The following is a 21,041-nucleotide window of genomic DNA, read 5'->3' as shown; positions in this document are numbered from 1 at the left end:
CAGATGAGGGATGATTGGCACAATTGGGGGACCCCCCCTGGAGGAATGGGAAATTATGTAGGAAACAAAGGAAACAGAAGCGATCCGAGGGTAAGAAAACTAAAGATGCTAATCTTTGAGGGGGAGGATGTGTACGGATGGATCTACAAGGTAGAAAGATTTCGCCATCAATGGGTTGACGAAAGAGAAGAGACTGATGATAGAGGGCCTATGTTTGGAAGGTAAGGCTTTGACTTGGTACCTGTGGAGAGACATGCGACAACCCATACAGAGTTGGAAGGAGTTCAAGGATTGCTTATTAGAATGTTTACGAAGTAGCAAGAAAGGAGAACTCTACGAGCAATTCTTCGCCTTGACATAGGATGGGTTAGTGATGAAGTACCATGCGAGATTCAAGTATCTTGCTATCCAGTTGGATCGCCTTCCTGAGACAGTGCTAGAGGAAAATTTTATGAAGGGACTGACACCAAAAATCTGGGCATCGATTAGAGTATTGAGGCCACGTGACTTGGTTGGGGGTATGGAGCTAGCTCAATTGGTGGAGGATCAGAGGAATCTAGAGATAGAGATGGGAGGCAACAGCTCAAGAGGTCAAAATAGGAGGACCACCACCTTTTTGGCATCCAAGGAGCCAACACTGGGTATTTTATGGGAGATTCCGAAGGAGAAGACTATAGGAGTAAAGCCGGGGGGAAACTTCAAGCTCAAATAAATGGAATTATAGAAGAATGGGGAGAAGGGAATCTGTTTCAGAAGTGATGAGAGGTATATGCTGGGGCACAGCTGTAAGGACCGAACTCTTCAGGATCTTACCATTTGTGATGACAAGGGAATGGAGGAAGGTGTTGTCTTTTCACTTTTCGGACAAGGTTGATATTTGGGAGGGGAGTATTGTTAAACCAATCCATTGGATCGGCCCGTGCGAAACATGCGGAGAATGTCCGCCTCCTATACGTACCGATCGCACGCCCAGGCCAAGTCGCATTGTTTTGAAGGATTTTTGAGGGAGTTAGGATAGAAATTTAAATGTAGGACCTGTTTAGATATTTCCATTTGGATTGTATGCATTAAATAGTTTATTTTCCTAGGGTTAGGGCATCTCGAATTTGACTGAAATTTGAGATCTCTTAGTTTCTTTGGGCTCTAGCGGCGTCAGAGATTTGGGAGAGAAAGATCCTCCTCTCGAATAGAGGATCAATTGTATCTTGCTTTATTTCTTCCTTTAGTTTGATTTCTTAAATAAAAATTACAGTTATGTTGCCTTTTCCATTGGATTTGGGGAGGAAATTGTTGTTTTTAACTCTATTGATAAGATATACTTGAAATCTTCAAGTGTTTCCTATCAAATTAGTATCAGAGCAGTTTCCTAGGCTAAAATTAAAGTCTTCCACCTTGATTTATGCTGCATTTTCGTCTCCGATCTTGCTGTTTTTGTTGTTTGGGAGGCCAAATTAGTGTCAAACTTGTAGATCTTGGCTATTGGAGCCTAAATCAAGGTTCTCATGGCTGGAAGAAAGATGAAAGTATTGGAAGGTGAGATCGGACAAATAAAATCTGAAATTTCATATCTCCAAACTCAAGTTTAAGATATGAAAAAGGATATTTCATCCATCCATGATAAGTTTGATTAGAAAATTTCAATCCTGGAGGAGATGTTAAAGAAAGTGCTCGAGGGCCAAACTAAAATATCGCCGTCGAAGGTGAGGGAAGGCGCCGATAGCCAAGGAAGTGTGGAAAACCTAAGCTGATCAGACAAAGGGAAGATCAAGAGGTGGAGAATTTGGAGGGAACATAAAAAATGCCTCCCCTAAGGCCTATTCCTAAGGAGTCAAGTAGAGAATTATGGGGAGAGGCGTGAGGGGCTTGGGTATGAGTGTTGAATTTGAAAGAAGCGGGCCTGAATTTGAAAGGCAAGGACTTAATCATGATCGAAGAGGTGTCAAATTTGAAAGGAGAGGTTTTAAATATGATCGAAGGGGTTTTGAATTTGAAGGAATAAGGTGAGGTGATGAAAGGTTTGAGTGCGAGAGGATGAGGGATGATTTGCACAATTGGGGGACCTCCCCTAGAGGAATGGGAAATTATGTAGGAAACAAAGGCGATCCGAGGAACTGAAGATGCAATTTTTGAGGGAGAGGATGTACATGGGTGGAGCTACAAGGTAGAAAGATTTCGCAATCAATGGGTTGACGGAAGAGACGAGGCTGATGATAGCGGGCCTATGTTTGGAAGGTAAGGCTTTGACTTAGTAGCAGTGGAGAGACATGCGACGACCCATACAGAGTTGGAGGGAGTTCAAGGATTGCTTGGTAGAATGTTTACGAATGGGGAAGGGAGGAGACTTCTACGAGCAATTCTTCACCTTGACATAAGATGGGTCAGTGATGGAGTACCGTGAGAGATTTAAGTATCTTGCTAGCCGATTGGATCGCCTTCCTGAGACAGTGCTAGAGAAAAAATTTATGAAGGGACTGATGCCAGAAATTTGGGCATCGATTAGAGTAATGAGGCCTCGTTACTTGGGAGAGGCTATTGAGCTAGCTCAATTGGTGGAGGATCAAAGGCATCTAGAGATAGAGATGGGAGGCATTAGCCCAGGAGGTCCAAATAGGAGGACCACCACCTTTTTGGCCCCCAAGGAGCCAACACAGAGTACTCTTCGAGAGATTCCGAAGGAGAAGACTGTAGGAGTAAAGACGGGGGCAACTTCAAGAAGCTCAAATAAACGAAATTATGGGAGAAAGAGGAGAAGGGAATCTATTTCAGAAGTGATGAGAGGTATATGCTGGGGCACAGGGGTAAGTACCAAACTCTTCAGGTTCTTACCATTTGTGATGACAAGTGAATGGCGGAAGGTGTTGTCTTTTCACTTTTCAGACAAGGTGGATCTTTGGGAGGGGAGTATTGTTAGACCAATCCATTGGACCGGCCCGTGCGAAACAGGCGGAGAATGTCCGCCTCCTATACGTACCAATCAAACGCCCAGGCCAAACCGCACTGTTTTGGAAGGATTTTTGAGGGAATTAGGAGGGAAATTTTAATGTAGGGACTATTTAGAGATTTCCTTTTAGATTGTATGCATTAAATAGTTTGTTTTCCTAGGGTTAGGGCATCTTGAATTTGGCTGAAATTTCATCTCTTATTTTTTTTGGGCTCTAACGGCGTCTAGAGATTTGGGAGAGAAAGATCCTCCTCTCAAATAAAGGATCAATTGTATCTTGCTTTATTTCTTCCGTTAGTTTGATTTCTTCAATAAAAATTATTGTTTTGTTGCCTTTTCCTTTGGTTTTGCGGAGCAAATTGCTATTTTTGCCTCTATTGATAGGATTTACTTGAAATCTTCAAGTGTTTCCTATCATAAACATCATGAAAACTCATTGATAGAGATATGGAAGTTTACAAGCGTTGGAAGTGTTAAGCAAATATTGGTGAAGGTGGGAAGCGCAAAAACTTTAAGTATGCAAACCTGGATGTTATGATCACTCAACCAACCATACAAAAAATTAGATTTTATTTTTCATCAATTAATAATCAACAACAATAACAAGCCTTTATCATACTATATGAGGTCAGCTACATGAAAATTTTTTCTCTATTGTATCTTGTTTAGAGTCAAATTCTCCTCTAAATCTAATAAAGAACATAGGTCAAATCTAATGCATCAACTTTCCTAACCGGGTCATCAGAAGGCTGTCGTTTTATGCGACCAAACCATCTAATGCGACTCTCTCAAATCTTATCTTCCACTGGAGCTATTCCAACCTTTTCACGTATATGCTCATTTCGTATCATGACTCTAAGAGTTAAGCCACTCATCCACTTGAGCATCCTCATCTTTGCAACACTTAACTTAATATTATGCTTCTATTAATAGAAAGGGGGCTACAAGTGTAAGGCCAAATATTTAAAAGTAAATCAAATTTAAAAAATGTTTAAATATAAATATATTCTTATTAGGAAGAAGATAAAAATAAAATACAATAATTCACTTTAAAAAATAAAGAAAAAGCTCAAAATGATCCCTCAATTATTTGTATGTAGCCATTTTAATCTCATACTATCTCATGTCTCCAATTTAGTCCATTAACTTCTAAAAATTAATCACAAAAAGTTTATCTATTAAAATCGTTGTCTCAATTGACAAATAGTGGGAGGTAACTTGATGTAGAAAGTGTAGGAGGGATTCGTGGTTTTGTCGCTCCACAGTTTTGGTTCTCATTTTTTCCTATGTATCACTTCAACAAAAACAATTAGGACTTGAATGATGGGTTTTGTGGAAACAACTATATAATAGAAATTTCTCTTATGAAAAAAATCAAAAGGAAATTATTGAGGTTCAAATATTTCTCAATAAGACAATATATCATTGATATTGAAAACGGTGCTACTAAATATATCATGAGCTAAATTTATATTTTCAACATTAGAACTATTTTCCCTACTATTTCGAAAGAATCATAAGTAGCAAACAAGGAACGCAACAACAAACACAAGAAAGTTGCCAATGGCCACTATAAAGAATGCAGTTCCTACTGCCAATATGGAAGATACCATAGCCACGTCATTGGTAACTACAACAAAATAGGATCAATAAAGGAATAGCAACAACCGCAAAAAATTGTGTTGAACAAAAAAATGAGAATCGCGTCGAATCCCATATGCAATTAATGATACAAGAACTATAGCAATAGAAACACTATAAAATATCCAAATGTGATAAATCAATAAAAAAATGTCTACCGTCCCCCATCACGTTGGTCATATGATCAAGATATTACACATTTTGGATGATCTAATTCTTATGCAGTCACAACTAATGACAGTAGGATAGTTCTAAAAACTACAAAACATAATAATTTTTAAATTCGCTAAAGAATCAAGTGATTCCAAAAAGCTAAAAAAGTCTTTTGCATATTTTGAATCAAACATTCATTTTTAAAATAGAGCAAGTACGAAGTTGTGATACATGACTAAGTTGATGTAGTGCATAAGATTTTGAATTTGGGTAATCATGTCAAACAAGTATTGATTGATTTTTAAAATACTTGTTCTGACAAGCTTCCTAATGAATTACCAACACTTAGGATGCCCATTGATTTGGTTCCTAGATCATCATTAACTGATTCTTCTCTTTACATGACAAATTCAACTAAATATACCAAGCATAAGAGACAAATTGATGATTTGTTTATGGTATTTATTAGAGAGTTTGAGTCCTTGTGATGTTGCATCTTTACTTACATAGTTACCCTTAAAGAAAGACAAAAGTTAACATATGTGTTTGGACAATATGTGCAGCGATCAATAAAATCACCCTCAAATAGAAATTTCTTATACCTCATTTGAATTGAATGCTAAATATTATGAATGATGTTATGATCTTTTTCTAAGATTACCTTGAAGAATGGCTATCATCAACTGAGAATAAGAAACTGTAATTTTTGCAAATCTATACTTTTGAATGATTAGTGATGCCTTTTGGATTAGACAAAACACCTAATATTTTTCTGAGATAATGAATCATGTCTTGCTATTTCTTCTTAGAAAAGTCTTATGATTTATGTTGATGATATTTTGATCAATAGTAATATTAAAGAGGATCATTTGGTGCATCTCAACTTGAGAAACTATATTTGAATCGTAAGAGAGACTGATTTGTAACACTATACTTGATCTTTTAAGATTTGTTTTGTCTAGTTATATTAATCCTAATAATTTTAAATAATTAATGATTAACAACACCAATTAATATTCATGATATTCAAAGTTTCACAAATTTGCTTTTTTTTTAATAGATGGATCATCAAGGGGTTTAATACTGTCATGGTAGCAATCACTAACTATCATTAAAAAGACAATTAAATGGACTAAATAATTCCGTGTGTTTGTTAATATTAAGGAAAAAATTATAAATATGTCTATAATGTATTATCTGATTTTAATAAAATATTAGAGATTTCTTGTGATGGAGTCTGAAGTAGTTATTGAGGATTGTTAGGCAAAGAGGGACACTCCATTGCTTTTTTAAGTGAGAAATTAAGAAATGATATATAAAAATTTTCTAACAATGAAAGAAAATTCCAATATTATTGGTCAAGCTCTGTTGGGGTTGAGAGTTAAACACCGCAATGAAACAAACAAGAAAGTAAAAGAAACAAAAAGTAAAGGAAATCATGATTTAATGTGAAAAACCCAAAAAGAAAAAATACCACGGAGACACACAACACTTCCAAATCCACTATGAAAATTGAAAGAATTAAGTACAGATCTCTTTTCTCTCTCACTTTCTCCTTGCTTCTCATCTCACATACACCGTTCTCAATGTCTACAACTCAAAATACAAGAGAAAGCTAAGTAAATAACCCCAAGAAATGCAACACACTGGAAAAACGAGAAAGAAAACCGTCTGGTCCATCTCTCAGCACTGTGGCGCCAGTTTGGAGGGCTGTAATGCTTTAACCTCTGTTTTGATCTGTTGCAGCGCCGTATCTAGACCGCTGCGGTGCTCCATTTTCTGTCATTCAGTGCTTGTGGCTCAAGAACACAGTATTGGGGCGCTCAGGTACACATCACGAAGGCGTTGTATCAAAAAAAAAAGGGTGCAAAGCACCCGCACCCTCTAGCGAGCACAAGAAACTTGAGGTCCAAGGCAACAAAACAACCCGATTGATCAACACAATCAGATTCCACACATAACAAGCTATTCATAACTAGAAGTATTACCTGTGGACTGAGGAGTTTGTACTCTACTATGATCATGTGGGCTTCGATAGGCCCCGACCTCCCCATTGCTTTTTTGGGGGAGTTTTTACGGATTAAGTTACGGGGTAAATTTTGGGATGGCAGATGGGTTTGTAGTAAGACACTATCTAGATATTTCACCTAACTTTGCAAGGACTTTATGATCTGAGTTATGGTCTTCTATAAGCGCAAGGCTCTGGAGTTAATTACCCCTCCTGATAATGAGAGAGAATTTTTGATTAAGGCTACTCATCAATCGGATATATAGAGATACATGTATCTGGCATATAGTAGCAGGATGGGTTTAGGGATGTGGAAATTTAATATTTAAAATGGAAATTTCACTATCTAGCACTTAAAGGGATGGTGGGGAATGAATGATGGACATGATCAAGATCCCATGGTTCTGTCGTCCTGGGAAATCGTGGTCCCTGGTCAACTTAGTCAGAGGAGGTAGTCGACCCAACCTAACAGAAGGATCCTTGTCGGCAGCCATGGGTTGCATCGTCCAAGGGGACCATGTAGACTTGGGGGAAGCATTTGTCTAAATGGATAAATTTGAATCTACCTTAGCTAACAAAGGGTTTTGTGCCCTATCGATTATATCTTATTAATTCATATTTTAAGGATTTGATGCCATTAGGGAGCATATGGGCTCTGGACATAACTGTAATTTAGTTGTGCCATTTTGCGACAAAATCACCCTATTCAGAGAGCCCCGGTCATAACCGTTTACCTACGGTGTCATTTGGCGACAAAACTGCTGGTTAGAGGATATGTGGCACGCTCTAACTAGCAAGAGATGATTTGAGAATAAATCTTAGTGATATTCTCGACTAGGCATTCGCTCTTTATGAGCTGTAAGTAATTTTCAAATTATCTACCTCAGTAAACTGTTGTTGAGCATAGATGGATTTTGCTTTAAATGTTTTAGCGATTGATTTCAATTTTAAATATTTTGAACTTGTGCATTTTCGGACTTTTTAGATTTTATAGGCCTTTGGGAGGCATTTTGAATGTTGGAATTAATCCCTCCAATTGAGATTCGCATTCAACATGATCATCATCGAGGTGATTTTGAAACAATTTCAAATGTTTATATTTTTATAAGTTTGGGAGGCATTTGATATTTAGAATTAACCCCTCCGGTTGAGATAAACATTCAACACAGCCATCATTGGGGTATTGGTTGGGTTATTTTTATTTGTGAATTGAACCTTGCTGACTTTGTCTAGTTGTTGACAGAGGATCGGGTATGAATTTGAGTTTATTTATTGACCCGCGCAGCATCACTAGATGTCACATGTGTGAATGCATCACACTAGTCGGGGCCCATGAGGGTCGTGTGATTACATATGCCTTTATGTGTCCCTATGTGCATACATATTATAGTGCATGTACGGGGGCATTTTCGAAATTTTTAACACTGCTCAGTTATTCAGATAATTGTCAGTTAAATGTATGCGACACATTATGTAGAAGCCCATAAACGCCTTCTATCTGCTTTTATAAATGTTGCAGATCCAGTGGCGTAACGAAGCAGCTTGTGGATTGAGTTGTTTTCTTCTTTGTGCAGGTAGACTGTCGTGCAGTACTTGTTACATTCTGCAGGTAGCTTGTTGTGCACTAATAAATCCCATGCTTTCGATTGTAGATGCTCAAGTCTATTGCAATTCTTTCACATTTTCCCACATATAGCATGTTGAATGTATAACAGGCCTCCTTAAGCAATTCATAGGCATTTATATTCATTATGGTCATTTGGCATTTTGCTCATGGATGACATTTGATATGCATGGCGGGTCTCTTACAGCGTCCACAATCATTTGAATCTGCTAAGTATCATCTGTTTGTGCTAGTACATGATTGGTGTATATGACAGACATCAAGATTATTGATTGCGAGGTTGCTCATTATTGTTTATTAGTTATATACATGTTATCATGCATATGACAAATCCTACATCATTGTCCATAGGTTCTCGCATTCATTCATATATCAGCTTCTATTTGTTCGCAAAGGACCGCTCATCCTTGCAATATGCCCCTCACCTATTGCTTTGATACAAATCAGCATGCCAGTTTATAGTCTTGTGGTTAACTATAGGATGAACTATTATCATCGCCAATGCCTTAATGCATGTTTCTTAATGAATGATCACATTCATTTTACATTAACTCTCATTCATTGCAGGCTGATAATGAGTTTGTTGCAATATCTTCTTAGTGCATGCAGGGAATTCATCATATTTGTTGCATATGGATCTTACTGTCTATAGGAAGCTACCATGTGTATTTTTCAATCTAGCTGACCTAGGCCATAGGAAGATTTTCATATTCATTTCCTATTCGCTGTCATTGTTCACAAAAGAACTAGTACACTCGCTCATCAAGGGGCGGAACGACCTCTCGATCTACTTACTAGCTAAAACATATCAATCGTGGTCACTCGTGGGTAAGGTTATTGTGGGTTCGTTTGCAAATTAACTAACCCCAATGGCAAGTAGGTTATTCCCCTTACAATTCTCTTTCTTCACTAGTGAGCATACTACATTGATTGCATATGATTGCTATCAAGTCATTGTATTCATTGCATTCCTCTTATTGTCTGCATCTAGATGACTTATTGTGTGTGTTATTGATTGTTCACCGCTTGTTCATGACTCATGTCACATGTCATACGTCTTTCATTACTTGTGGAGGTAACTTATATCTCATTGTGGTGAATTCACTTGCGGATATCTGTATTTTAGTTGACATGACGATCCCTTGATATTGATTGAAAACTTTGTAATTGATTGCAGACGTATCGCTGCATTTTTCATTTGATCATTTGTTTGTAGAGGAACTGTCAGTCGGTATTTGTATTCATTGTATGTTGCACTGCATACATCCACTTATGTCACTTGTTAATATTTGCTTACAATTGAACTGCATATGCGTTTCAATTCTCATTACTTGCAGATTTACACTTGCTTGTTTGCATACAGATATTGATTGCAATTGCATTCATGTACTTGTAATAATTGCAATTATTCCAAATCTCACAATTGCTTATGGGTGATTTGTACTTGCAAGAACTTGGTATGTTGACTTGCAAGTTCAGGTTTGAAGATTTGTTCATTGCAAGTTCTTTGTCGCTTTTGAGAGCGATATTCATTAGGAGCCTCTTTTGTTAGTGTTATCCAACTTCTTTGCATGAAATTGTGGACCCACTGACATGGACACTATGGGCCTCACGTTACTTATGTGTTGGTTGGAAGCCTTTGCTGTAGTATTGTATGAATCGTTGCATCACAAATCTTTTGTTCATGCTTATAATTATATTTATGACTTATGCATTCTTATAGGCGAAATTTGTAGTTACAAGCATTCTCTCGTCTTTGAAAGTAGTTCATGATTTACATGATAATTTTGTTCATTGATGCGTGTAAGAAATTCATGCTAGGGATTCTTTGTTCAATACAAGTTTCATATTTATTTATTTGAACTTAATTAGGAGTTCATTATTTTGCAAATTACAATTACATTCTTCATGGTCCATGCTGCCTGTTTTAGCTAAAGTTCAGTGTAAGTTGGATTCTGTTATGGTTTGGATTTTTTTTTATATATTTGTTTTGAGTGTTGGGAACCTAGGAAGTCATGTCATTTATCTTTTGTTGACTTAGAAATTTAGGTATATTTTAAAATTCTCTAAATCATGAATTTTGTTGAAAGTTTTGGCAGCACTCCAACGTCGTCCCTGTGTACGGGGCAACATCAAAAGTGTAAATTCTTTCCGCCTGCCAAGAAAGGCAGTCACGGTAGGTGTCAGGTGACACCGCGGTTGCAGTTTTGTTCCCCGCTCGCTAATAAAAGCGGTCACGGGGTCTTCAACTACCTGTTTAAAACACAACATTTGCCCGTCTTAAGTGCGCAGCGACTGAGGCGATGACGGTAGATGGCGACGACGATTGAAAACCTTGAGCTTGGAGGGAGGGAGGCCGGTTAGAGAGAGGAACCGAGAGGGAGCGGGAGGCGGCCTTGGCGTGCGTTGGAGTCGTGGATGTCGTGAGGGGGGAGGTTGGTAGAGTAAGGAGGGAGTTATGAGGGGTTAAGGGTTTAAGTGGGGGTATTTTGGTTTTTTTTTTATTTAAGAATTTTCTTTTTTTTTAATCTATTTCTCAGTCTCTTTAAAATTTATTTATAATTATATGGCATAATAAAAAAATTATTAATTGTGCATCAATTTAGTCACCATGTCGTCGTCTTTGTTCGAGCACATTGTCACATCAATTTGCGTGCGCAAAATTTAAATTTTTGCCCATTGACAATCCCAATCAAAATTGGTGTCAATCTTAGTTGTTTCTGTTACTACGGACGCATCGAAGCTGTCTGTTTCGTTAACGGAGGCCATTTCGGCAATTTTGGTTTTCGGTCGACAAACATCATGTGAGTTACGTGAGGTTTCGAATTCTTTTGCTTTCGAAATTCATCTTGGGCGGTCGACTCGACCCTGGCACTAGCATTGAGGTCAACAAATCATCAAGCTTTGAATTATCCAAGTCCCTAAAAAAATTAGGTGATAGACATGCTAAAAGGGTTGTTGAGTTTTTCATAGTTGTTTTATCCTTAAACATTATGCTAGTATTAATGATAAATCTATTAATGCTTTAAGTAAGTTTCTATTTTACATACAATACACTTTAAGGTGATTGGTTTTGAACAGATAAAAGAATATCTTACTAAAAAAACTTTAGTGAGATATATTAGAATTTAGATAAAAATTAATTTAAACATAACAAAGAGTTTATGCTTAATGATGTTTATTTAAAGGTACTCATATTTGTATTCCATACTCATAATTTTAGAACTACCTGTGACATTTTGGGAGAGAGAACCCATAACAATGATTGAAAATAGATAATATTGGCCTAGTTTAGCAAGAGATGTAGCATACATTTTTCTCAGCGTAGGGTTTACAAAACTTTAAAATGGAAAAAACATAAAGAAATGCAATATACACCCTCCTTTTCAACTCCATATAATCCTCAAGAGGAATTTTGCATGAATTTTATGTTAAGTTTATAATGAACTCTAAGAAAGGATGATTCTATTTCTGTAGTGATAGGCCGCTTTTCTATAATAAACTATTTTAAACCATGTCAAAAAACTACGAATGCATCTCATACTGCAAATTTATATTTTAATGAGGTAATTAAATTGAATCGATAATCCAGAATAATCATGTTCAATCAAAATGTGAAATTTATGAGTAATTTCTAAAAACTCTTTGAAAAACAAAATGAGCATAACTTCGATTTTCAATTATTTGAAACAGTTAATAAGAGTTTGGCTGATCTATTACATTGCTTGATAAACAATCATGAGTCTTGTTAGAATTTGACACTGCTCATAGCTAAGTTAAATACAATTAATTTGTTAGTATGTTTAAATATATCAACTCATTTTGAATATGTCATAGCGTCTTTCACATAGAAAGTCTGTAAATCTTGTTGAACTCATTTAGTCTAGATCTATTGCGTTTACACGATCATTCAGTCAACATATACATAACTTCCCTTAGGAAATTTGTAGAAAATTGCTATTAATTTTGAACATAATAAGCTTTTTGTTGATGTAGACAAGAGATATGTGGAGTGTAAACTAGGTGGTAACATAATAGTGCTTTTCTACTCAAAAAGACTTTATAAGCCTTCAACAAATTAAGTGAGTAAAGAAACAAGGTCATTTAAAATTTAGTAGCAGATTGCAACAGTATGTTCATTTGTTGGTCCAAGTTTTGTCGAATCTAGTACTTTCAAGGAAAGTTGGACTTGAGATTAAACCTGCGCATATTCTTGATGATTTGCACATTGCATTTTAAAGCATATGTGTAATTTATTAGCATGTTGCATACTATATATGCACATTTTTAGTGTATATTTGTATAATGCACTTGCACATTTTTGGTGCATTTGCATATAGCATTTTCCATCATATGTACATTTTAGCAATTCCAATGTAAATACATAATGCACTTGCACATATTGGTGCATTTGCATATTGCATCTTATCGTGTTTTAGTGTTTCTGTATGATGCACTTTTATTTTTCTTTGTGTGTATTTCCATATTGCATTTGCATTTTAATTGCAGTAAGAATTTTAAAAATTTATTTGTGATATTTTTGTCCGCGCAGTATTCTAAGATGTCATGCTTGCATATTCATATCGCTCATTGGAGCATAAGTGAAGTCATCATTTGCAAGACCTATCTTTTCGTGCAACTTTAAACATCTTTGCAATACACACTTGCACAACTTTCAATGCATCCGTATGACATTAGCATATGGCATCCAGTGCATTAATTGCATTTTATGCTGCTTGAGGCAAGTTTAGTACGATTTGAAGATTGCCTCAAGATACGTGCAACTTAAAAAATATCTAGATTCTATTAATGCATCCTTTCAAATTTCTTACAAGAATTTCGAGACATTGTACATCATAATTTAAGAGTTTGAGAAATTCATAAAAGTAGTCACAAGCAAATTCTCATTTTCGCCTTTATATTTTGTATTAGGAGTTTTTAAGTACACTGTATGTCCGTTTATACGAGAGGTTTGCAGATCTAGTGGTGAAAAAGACAATATTTGACTGTTACATTTTAGTATATTGTACTTTTCTAGATATTTTTGTCTTCACCTTCTATTCGCTTGCACAACAATATTTTAGATTAGGTAGCGAGCAAGGAAACATTAGGCCGGTGGCGGGATCTGGCAACGTGAGTCATGAACTTGGTCATTTGCCATAGTAGACTGCAGCGAGTAGGCAGGCAGGGTGGTCAAACAACGGAGGCAGGCGACTAGGAGGCTGGCAACGGGAGTCGGCTCGCACTGGAGAGGAGAGAAGAGGGGGAAGCGCTTGGGTCTTGCGGCTGAGAGGTGCTCGTGTAACATAGTGAGGAGAGGGGGAGTGATCGAGAGGCGATGTACTGTAGAGAGAGGAGTCTGCTATGAGAGGTGTTGAGGGAAGTGTGTGAGAAAATGAGAGATATTAGATTAGGGTTTAGATTAAAATCAGGAATTGCATTTTTACCCTCCGTCTCTATTTTTAGATGGTAAAAAATGAAAGGGCGAATTTGCCCTTCAACTTGCAATAGAGAGGACAGAATAAAGAAGCTAGAATATTCTGATTTTTTTTACTAATATTGCAAGTTTTAATTTCAGCATTCATAGATTCCCTCAAAACAATTTCTGATTCCAAAATAAAAAGAAACAGGGCCTGCTACAGTAAAGAAGCCCATAATAAGGGAGTAGCATAAGACTTCCGATAGAAGAAAGTTGCAAATAGACTACCATCCCGAATCTAGCTCAATAAGGGAAAATTTAATCCACTGGTAGTGGCAACACATAAGAAAAACCGTCAAAGCATTTTACATCTTTTGCCCGTCACAGCACTTTGCAAGTTTTGCAAAGGGAAAAACGCAAGCAATTCACGACAGTCAACAGCACCAAGAGTTGAAGACAAAATGAGTTGAACAAAGCTATAGTGCAAAACATAGGAAGGTGGAAAATAAAGGGGTAACAATAATCACACTCTAAATAAGAAAGTAGCAAAGAATCGTTAGTGTTAAACTGAAGAATCAGACGAGCTGAATCTTGCAGCAGTAACCAAAACTATCAAAGTAACTAAAACATTAGAGAATTCATCTCATACTCATAGGTACCAACATCATAAGTCTATTACATTAAAAGTCAAACTAGAAAACAAAAAATAAGCCAACTAGAACAACACCAAAATTAAAATGTGTACGTGTAAATTCTCAGGTTTCCATCACTTCTTAAATAAGAGACTATTTAAATACAAATCAAATTTCTCTTCATACTTAAAATTCAAAAATTGGTAACTGTTGCTTAAAGTGTGATACCTACAAATAAGATTGAAAAAGAGAGAACCAGCCAAGCTAAACGTAGAAGAGATAGGGTTGGGAGACTTTGCTCCTCCCCTCCAACACCAACTCCTACAATAAGAAAAAGCTGAAGTCAATGAAAACTTAGAGCAACAATCATACTGGAGGACGTTAAAAGATCATAATCGTACAGTGAATGAGATAGTCTGACTAAAAAGAAAAACATTTTTGGCAAGTAGGACAAATTAGAAAGATTTTTAAGTTTACTTCATTAGGTTCAAAGAAAATTGCAAGCTATAAAAACTTTTTATATATCGACAACCTCATCTAGATTTTGTTGCTTTAAGATTAGTTTTTTGATGTCTCACTATTATTAACTTCTAACGCCCACTATTTGTTTAGAAGAATCAGCAAGTAGCACTAAGAAAGTGGACAGTAGGTTATCCACAACAGCAAGAATCTGAAGTAATAACTAAATATGAAGATGGAAATAAACTTACTTTACCTATTGTGCCAATGCCAGCCAACACAATACCAATCCAATCTAGTGCATTCATGACCTCCTTAAGATAAAAATGGGAGAAAACTGCGAGTATAGCAAGGCCACAACCAGAGACTGGCTGTATAATAGAAACCTGTAGCAATATCATCAACGTAATTAATCAAGTATAGTGAAATCCTATACGGTCATCAGAATCAATAAATATACATAGCAGAAGACAAATCATAAATTCACATGATATGTTTCTAACAGTAACATTAAAGTAGTCAGAGTGCTCTTAAATGAAGTTCCTGGAAATCAATGTTTGACAGAAGCTTAAAAACTCTGCTACATTAATAATTGAAAACAATTTGGCTTGACATTAAATAAATTTCTACAAACAGAACTGTATTATAAAGAACATAAAAATTAGAATTAAATTTAAGCCTTCCTGTCAAGTACTACGTTCAATTGCATAACAGCAACAAATATCATTAAGTTGTCATAGATGAAATGGACTCATATACAAATTCATAGTACAATTTTAGGACTCTGCCATAATTTCCTGTTAGTACAGGACTACTTATTGATTATCATTGGCAACGGCCCTATGCATATATTCCTCAGGAGGAACCTGTATTGATCAACAGCTAAACGGGCAAACCTACCAGTCATCCCATTCTCTTTGTTCTTTTGCCGGAGTTGTAGTGCCATTTTCTTCTTTGATGATTTCAAGGCAGTCCTAGGAAAGAAATAAATAAAGACATCGTTTAAAGAATTTTTTTTCTTTAAACTTTGTTCAAACCCTTTCTTTGGAAGTTGCAAGTGAACGCATTTGTGAACAAGGATATCACTCCATATGATGTAAGAAAAAAAGTTCTCAAACAAAAACAGTTCTCAGTGTAATCTCCCAAACCATCTCTTTAAAAATCCTCAATCAAATTTCAACAGCTTGACTAAGGGCCCTCTATTTCCAGGTTTTACGCCTCTGGGGATCAAACCTAAGAAAGTGCAAACCAGACTTATCGGATATTCACTTGCATCCAAACAATGAAAGCTTGGGAGCAACTCAATATTCGTTGAGTCATTCTTATCCATAGTTCAACTAACTCCATTTAATTAATTGCTCGTTTGGGATGAACCATCCACTCTAGAAAAAACTATAATTCCTTCATTATTGTTAATTCTCTATAGCTTGGCTCACATTTTCAATCATAACAACTTGGAGTGGATTTTAGCTCCAAGATGAAGAAAATCATAAATATTTGGAACACAAAAGAACTCTGAAAGTCACATATCTTCTCAAACAATGTGTAAGACCGGTCCATTGACCCGGTCCAGCCGGTCCACATGGGCCCGGCCCAGCGCAACGGAGGCGGAAGATTTAAGCCTCATTGGTAGTCGTTCGAACCGCAAGAGCCAACCGAATATTTTAAGAAGGATTTTTTAGGGTTTTGGGATGGAATTTTGAATGTAGTGACTGTTTAGGGATTTCCTTTTGATTTGTATGCATTAAATAGTTTATTTTCTTAGGGTTAGGGTATGTTGAATTTGGTTGAAATTTGAGATCTCTTAGGTTTAGGTTTTCTTTGGGCTCTAGCGGCGTCTAGAGATTTGGTAGAGATCGATCCTCCTCTCGAATAGAGGATAAATTGTATCTTGTTGTTTTTTCTTCGTCCTCTAGTGAATTTCAAGTGATTTTCTCATATTTTCCTACAGTTTTCGCAAAACCTGCACTACAGCTGCTGTTTTTTTTTTTCAGAAATCCAGCAGTTTTCTGGATTTATAGTGGTTGTTTCCTATCACAATGCTCTCAACCAACACTTCTAAGATACTAAGCAGCATAAAGCAATTAAATCACAACTCAATAACGAGCCTAGAGAAACTTAAAAAAAACATGGTTTTCAAGAGAGCTATCCATTAGCAATCATTCAGCTTCCAACTATTAGCACATTCTTCAAACATATTTATATTCCTTATTTCTATTACAAAGGAGGTGGGGGGCCTTTTGGATTCCATAATGCTCACCAGCTCGAGAAGAATGCATATCCATCTAACAACAGAGTTTTTAGATACATAGCTAGAACATTGTTACCCCGCCGTATAAAACAAAAAGTGTCTTATCTACAAACCCATCTGCCTTCCAAAATTTACCCCGGAACTTAGTTCGTTAAAACTCCCTCGCCGAATGAGAAAAGCGAGTGGAGGCCGGGGCCGAATTTTCGGAGCCCACAAACATAGATGTAAAAATCAAAATAGATATTAAAAAAAAAAAAATTCTTTAAAAACATCACCTTTATGTTGGATGATAGCTTCTTGAATTTGATTTATCATTTAAACTTTCCATGAGAGCATATGTACTACCAGGCTCTCCCTCTCCGTCTCCAATCCAAAAAATGATATTAACATTTTGGCCATCTCATTAAGGACGGCGGATAGAGGGGTAAGTATAGAGGAAGTCAACAATTAAGACAATGGTTTGACTTTGGACCATCCATGAGATGTTAAAAAAGATCCCAGTTCATCATGTAGACATGAAGAGTACCCTAGGAGTATATCTAGGATAAATTATTAAAATCTAGAGAAACGTAGCGTGGACTTCCTTGCTGAAATCTCCTTTCTTCCGTGAGAGTTCAATATTTTAGTTTTTCATTTTTTTTCTCCTTCGTTAAAATATTGGGGGTATTCCAGTTTGTTAAGAGTAAGCATGATTCCATTTGAGAAAGTAACTCAAAATCATTCATTTAGTTTGCCTCTTAAGTTTTAGAGGAAGAGTCAAAAGGTCACCTAAGCCAACAGACAGATGGGCACCATTCACAGATGGCTTGGGCAGAAGGACAGGAAAAAAACGAGTACTGCTATCGCAACTACAAAAGGAGGCAAAGCAAATCATGGCGAATATCAAACAATTTAGCCCATCCTTATACTTTTTTCAAAAACAACTAAATCTTGTTTCAAGAAATCAAATCCAGAAAGGTCTTCCCAATAGTGTGAAAGAGAGAGAGAGAGAGAGAGAGAGAGAGAGAGAGAGAGAGATTGAAAACAATGGAAAAAGATTAAAAAAAAGGAAGAAATTCAAGCGTAGCAAAGTTGAATAATCATAAAGATTACGTCAGTGCAAAGGCGACCAAGCATTGTGTGAGAGTCTCAAAAGTTTGGTATAGCCACACGATGACAGAACATAGCCTCCAAGCCACAAAAGCTCAGTTCCATAAAGAGTAGCCTCAAAAGCTTGAGCCAAAGCATAGCATGAAAAATTCAAAAGTTTGATGCAAAGCCACAACCAAGCATATCCTATGATTCACAAAAGCTTAGATTAATAGAGTATGGCCTTCAAGCCTCAGAAGCTCAAGCTAGCTTAAGGCTACCAAGTATAGACTTAGAACGCTTGGTCAAACCCTGCAACAATTAAAAATACCCTCTAAGTGACATAAGCTGAAATTAGTAGAGCATGCCTCTTTAGAAAAGTAGAAAAATAGAAAAAAGTATTTTCACTTTTATTACTTGATTCAGTACAAAATTTAAAAGTATATATAAACTTCTCCGAAAGTCTTACAATGGAAATAAATTAAAGTTACTAAATAAAAAAAAATCCCCAAGCAGAGCCAACGACTAGAAGAGGATTAAAAAGCACACGGATTGCAATCTAAAGGGCATAATAAAGTTGATCCAACGATTAAAGATTTTAAACCATGTGCTCAAAGATTCCTACCAAAATTGGTTGACTTGTTGGTCTCACAATCATTCAACACTTCCCTTCAAACTAAATGATATAATGAAGCGGCAGCTAGCAACACAACTGCCCAAGAGAGCAGCAACATAGCTTCTCAGGAAAGCAGTAGCCCAACTGCCCAACTGGGGCCTAGGACCTCTTTTACCATCTATAAGAGAAAAGGCTTTAGGGGGAACACTTTGGGAAAGATGTAAGGGGCATTTATTAGTAAATTTTGACGGTTTAACGGGGAAGATTATGGTGGGTTAAGGTTTAATTTGACTTTTGTTTTTTGCAGTAGTTTTTGTTAGGTGTTTGGGTTCCTGGTGGCTGCTAGGAGTTGTGGGAGAGATAATCCACCTCTCGAATAGTGAATTAACTTGTAGCTTGTCTTTCTTTGCTCGGAAATTAGTAAATAGTAAATACAGCTCACTTTGTGTTATTTTTAAATCTATTTGGAGTAAGTAATTTTTTTTATATTATTATGTGATGCTATGATCATCAAGTCCTATCAAATTGATATCAAAGATTCAGGACCTATGGCGCCAAAGAAAGCAGATTCTTTGGAAGATAAACTAGAATTACAAGTTGGCCAACTCAAATCTGAAGTTAAGGAATGGATTTCATTTATGGAAGGAAGGTCTTCTAACCTAGAGCACATCATGAAGAAAAGGGAATGGATTTCATTTATGGAAGGAAGGTCTTCTAACCTAGAGCACATCATGAAGAAAATATTGGAGTTTCACACCCAACCGGCAACATAGGAGGCAAGAGCACCGACGGGTGCCCAAGGAAATAGGAAAAAACTCAATATCGGAACATGGGGGATGATCCAGACGTAGAAATCTTGGGCGACGGGGAAAATAGGCCACCTCTTGAACCGATAACAAGAAGAGAAATGGGTGAAGAATATGGCATGAGGACAAATTTGGAGGAATAAACAAGGAGGACTGATTTAGAGGAAGGGGATATCAATGAAAGGAGGGATGGGAAAGAACAATGGAGAGATCACAACAATCACCACATGGTAGGAGCTAAAGGTGGAAGAGGAAGTTGGGGCGGAGGGGATCTATGGGGGTAATGGAGCTAGCTTAGTAAGTGGAGGAAAAAAACTAACTTGAGAGAAGTATCAAGTGCAGTAATTTGGAAGATTCGTACTAGATGACGACGGCTTTTTTTGGGAACTAAAAGTACAATGGTACAGCCTGTGCTCATTCAAAGGAAGGACCCAAGGATAGGGGATTGGGAGCACGGCCCGGAGAAAATTTCAAGCGGTTGACTGAGGCAAAGGTTCAGGAGAAGCAGTAGGCTAAGGGACTGTGTTTTTATTGTGATGAGAAGGTTGCACCGAGCCACTGCTGTAAGGACCATTTGTTGCAGGTACTTACAGTCTGTAATGAGGAGATACATCAAAGATGTTGGCCAACTGGCGAGCCTGGGCAGAATAATGGTATAACACTTTATATCATTCAACATCCCAGACAACATCATTTAAAATCCTATATAGGAAGAATCCATCTCATATAATTAATTATGAGCATGGCAACACCAATGTCATCAGTGGAGCAAATACTTCGGAGAAAGATATTGATTTTTAACAAAATTGAAAGAACATCTACAGAGAGCACATCAAATCATGAAGAAGAAAGCGGATGGACACAAGAGAGACGTAGAGTTTAAGGTTAGGGACAAGGCTTATCTGAAGATCTGACCTTACAAACATAAGACTTTGGCTCGATGAAGGAATGAGAAGCTCTCCCTCCATTACTTAGGCCCAATGAGGAAGTGGAGCGCATTGGCGCAGTAGCACATCACCTACAGTTTCCACCGACCTTAGCCAACCATCCCGTTTTCAAGTATCATAACTGAGACAAACCACTGGAAACCACACACCATTGTCGGTACTACCGGCCATACTGTTATAGGATATGGAGGTGATATTAGAACTGTAGGAGGTGAAAGGGAAGCGCCAAGGAGAAAAGGGGGTCAGGGAGATGTAGATCAAGTGAAAGGATTTACCAGAGGACAAGGAGACATGGGAGCCCTAAAGTACCATCCAAAAGCAATTTCCCTTTTTCCACTTTGAGAACAAGGTGACTTTTTGGGAGGGAGTATTGATGCAACGGCTAGCAACACACATTCCCATAGAGGCAGTAGCCAAATTGCCCAGGCGAGCAACAGCATAACTGCCAAGACGAGCAGTAGCATAACTGCCCAGGT

General features: G+C 37.1%; 1 protein-coding gene across 1 annotated transcript in view; it reads right to left on the bottom strand.

Moving 5' to 3' along the window:
- Nucleotides 1-15,278, bottom strand: part of LOC110105265 (probable magnesium transporter NIPA9) — a 37,533-nt gene extending 22,255 nt beyond the window's left edge. Inside the window, 2 exon segments of the mRNA XM_028694292.1 lie at nucleotides 14,651-14,739; nucleotides 15,134-15,278. Coding sequence (XP_028550125.1) covers nucleotides 14,651-14,739; nucleotides 15,134-15,278 — 234 coding nt within the window.
- Between the last annotated feature and the right edge of the window lie 5,763 nt (nucleotides 15,279-21,041).

The sequence above is a fragment of the Dendrobium catenatum genome, unplaced genomic scaffold, assembly GCF_001605985.2.
Source record: "Dendrobium catenatum unplaced genomic scaffold, ASM160598v2 fragScaff_scaffold_448, whole genome shotgun sequence".
Classification (NCBI taxonomy): Eukaryota; Viridiplantae; Streptophyta; class Magnoliopsida; order Asparagales; family Orchidaceae; genus Dendrobium; species Dendrobium catenatum.
Note: the sequence above shows the minus strand (reverse complement) of the source record. Positions and strands in the feature narration are given on the sequence as shown.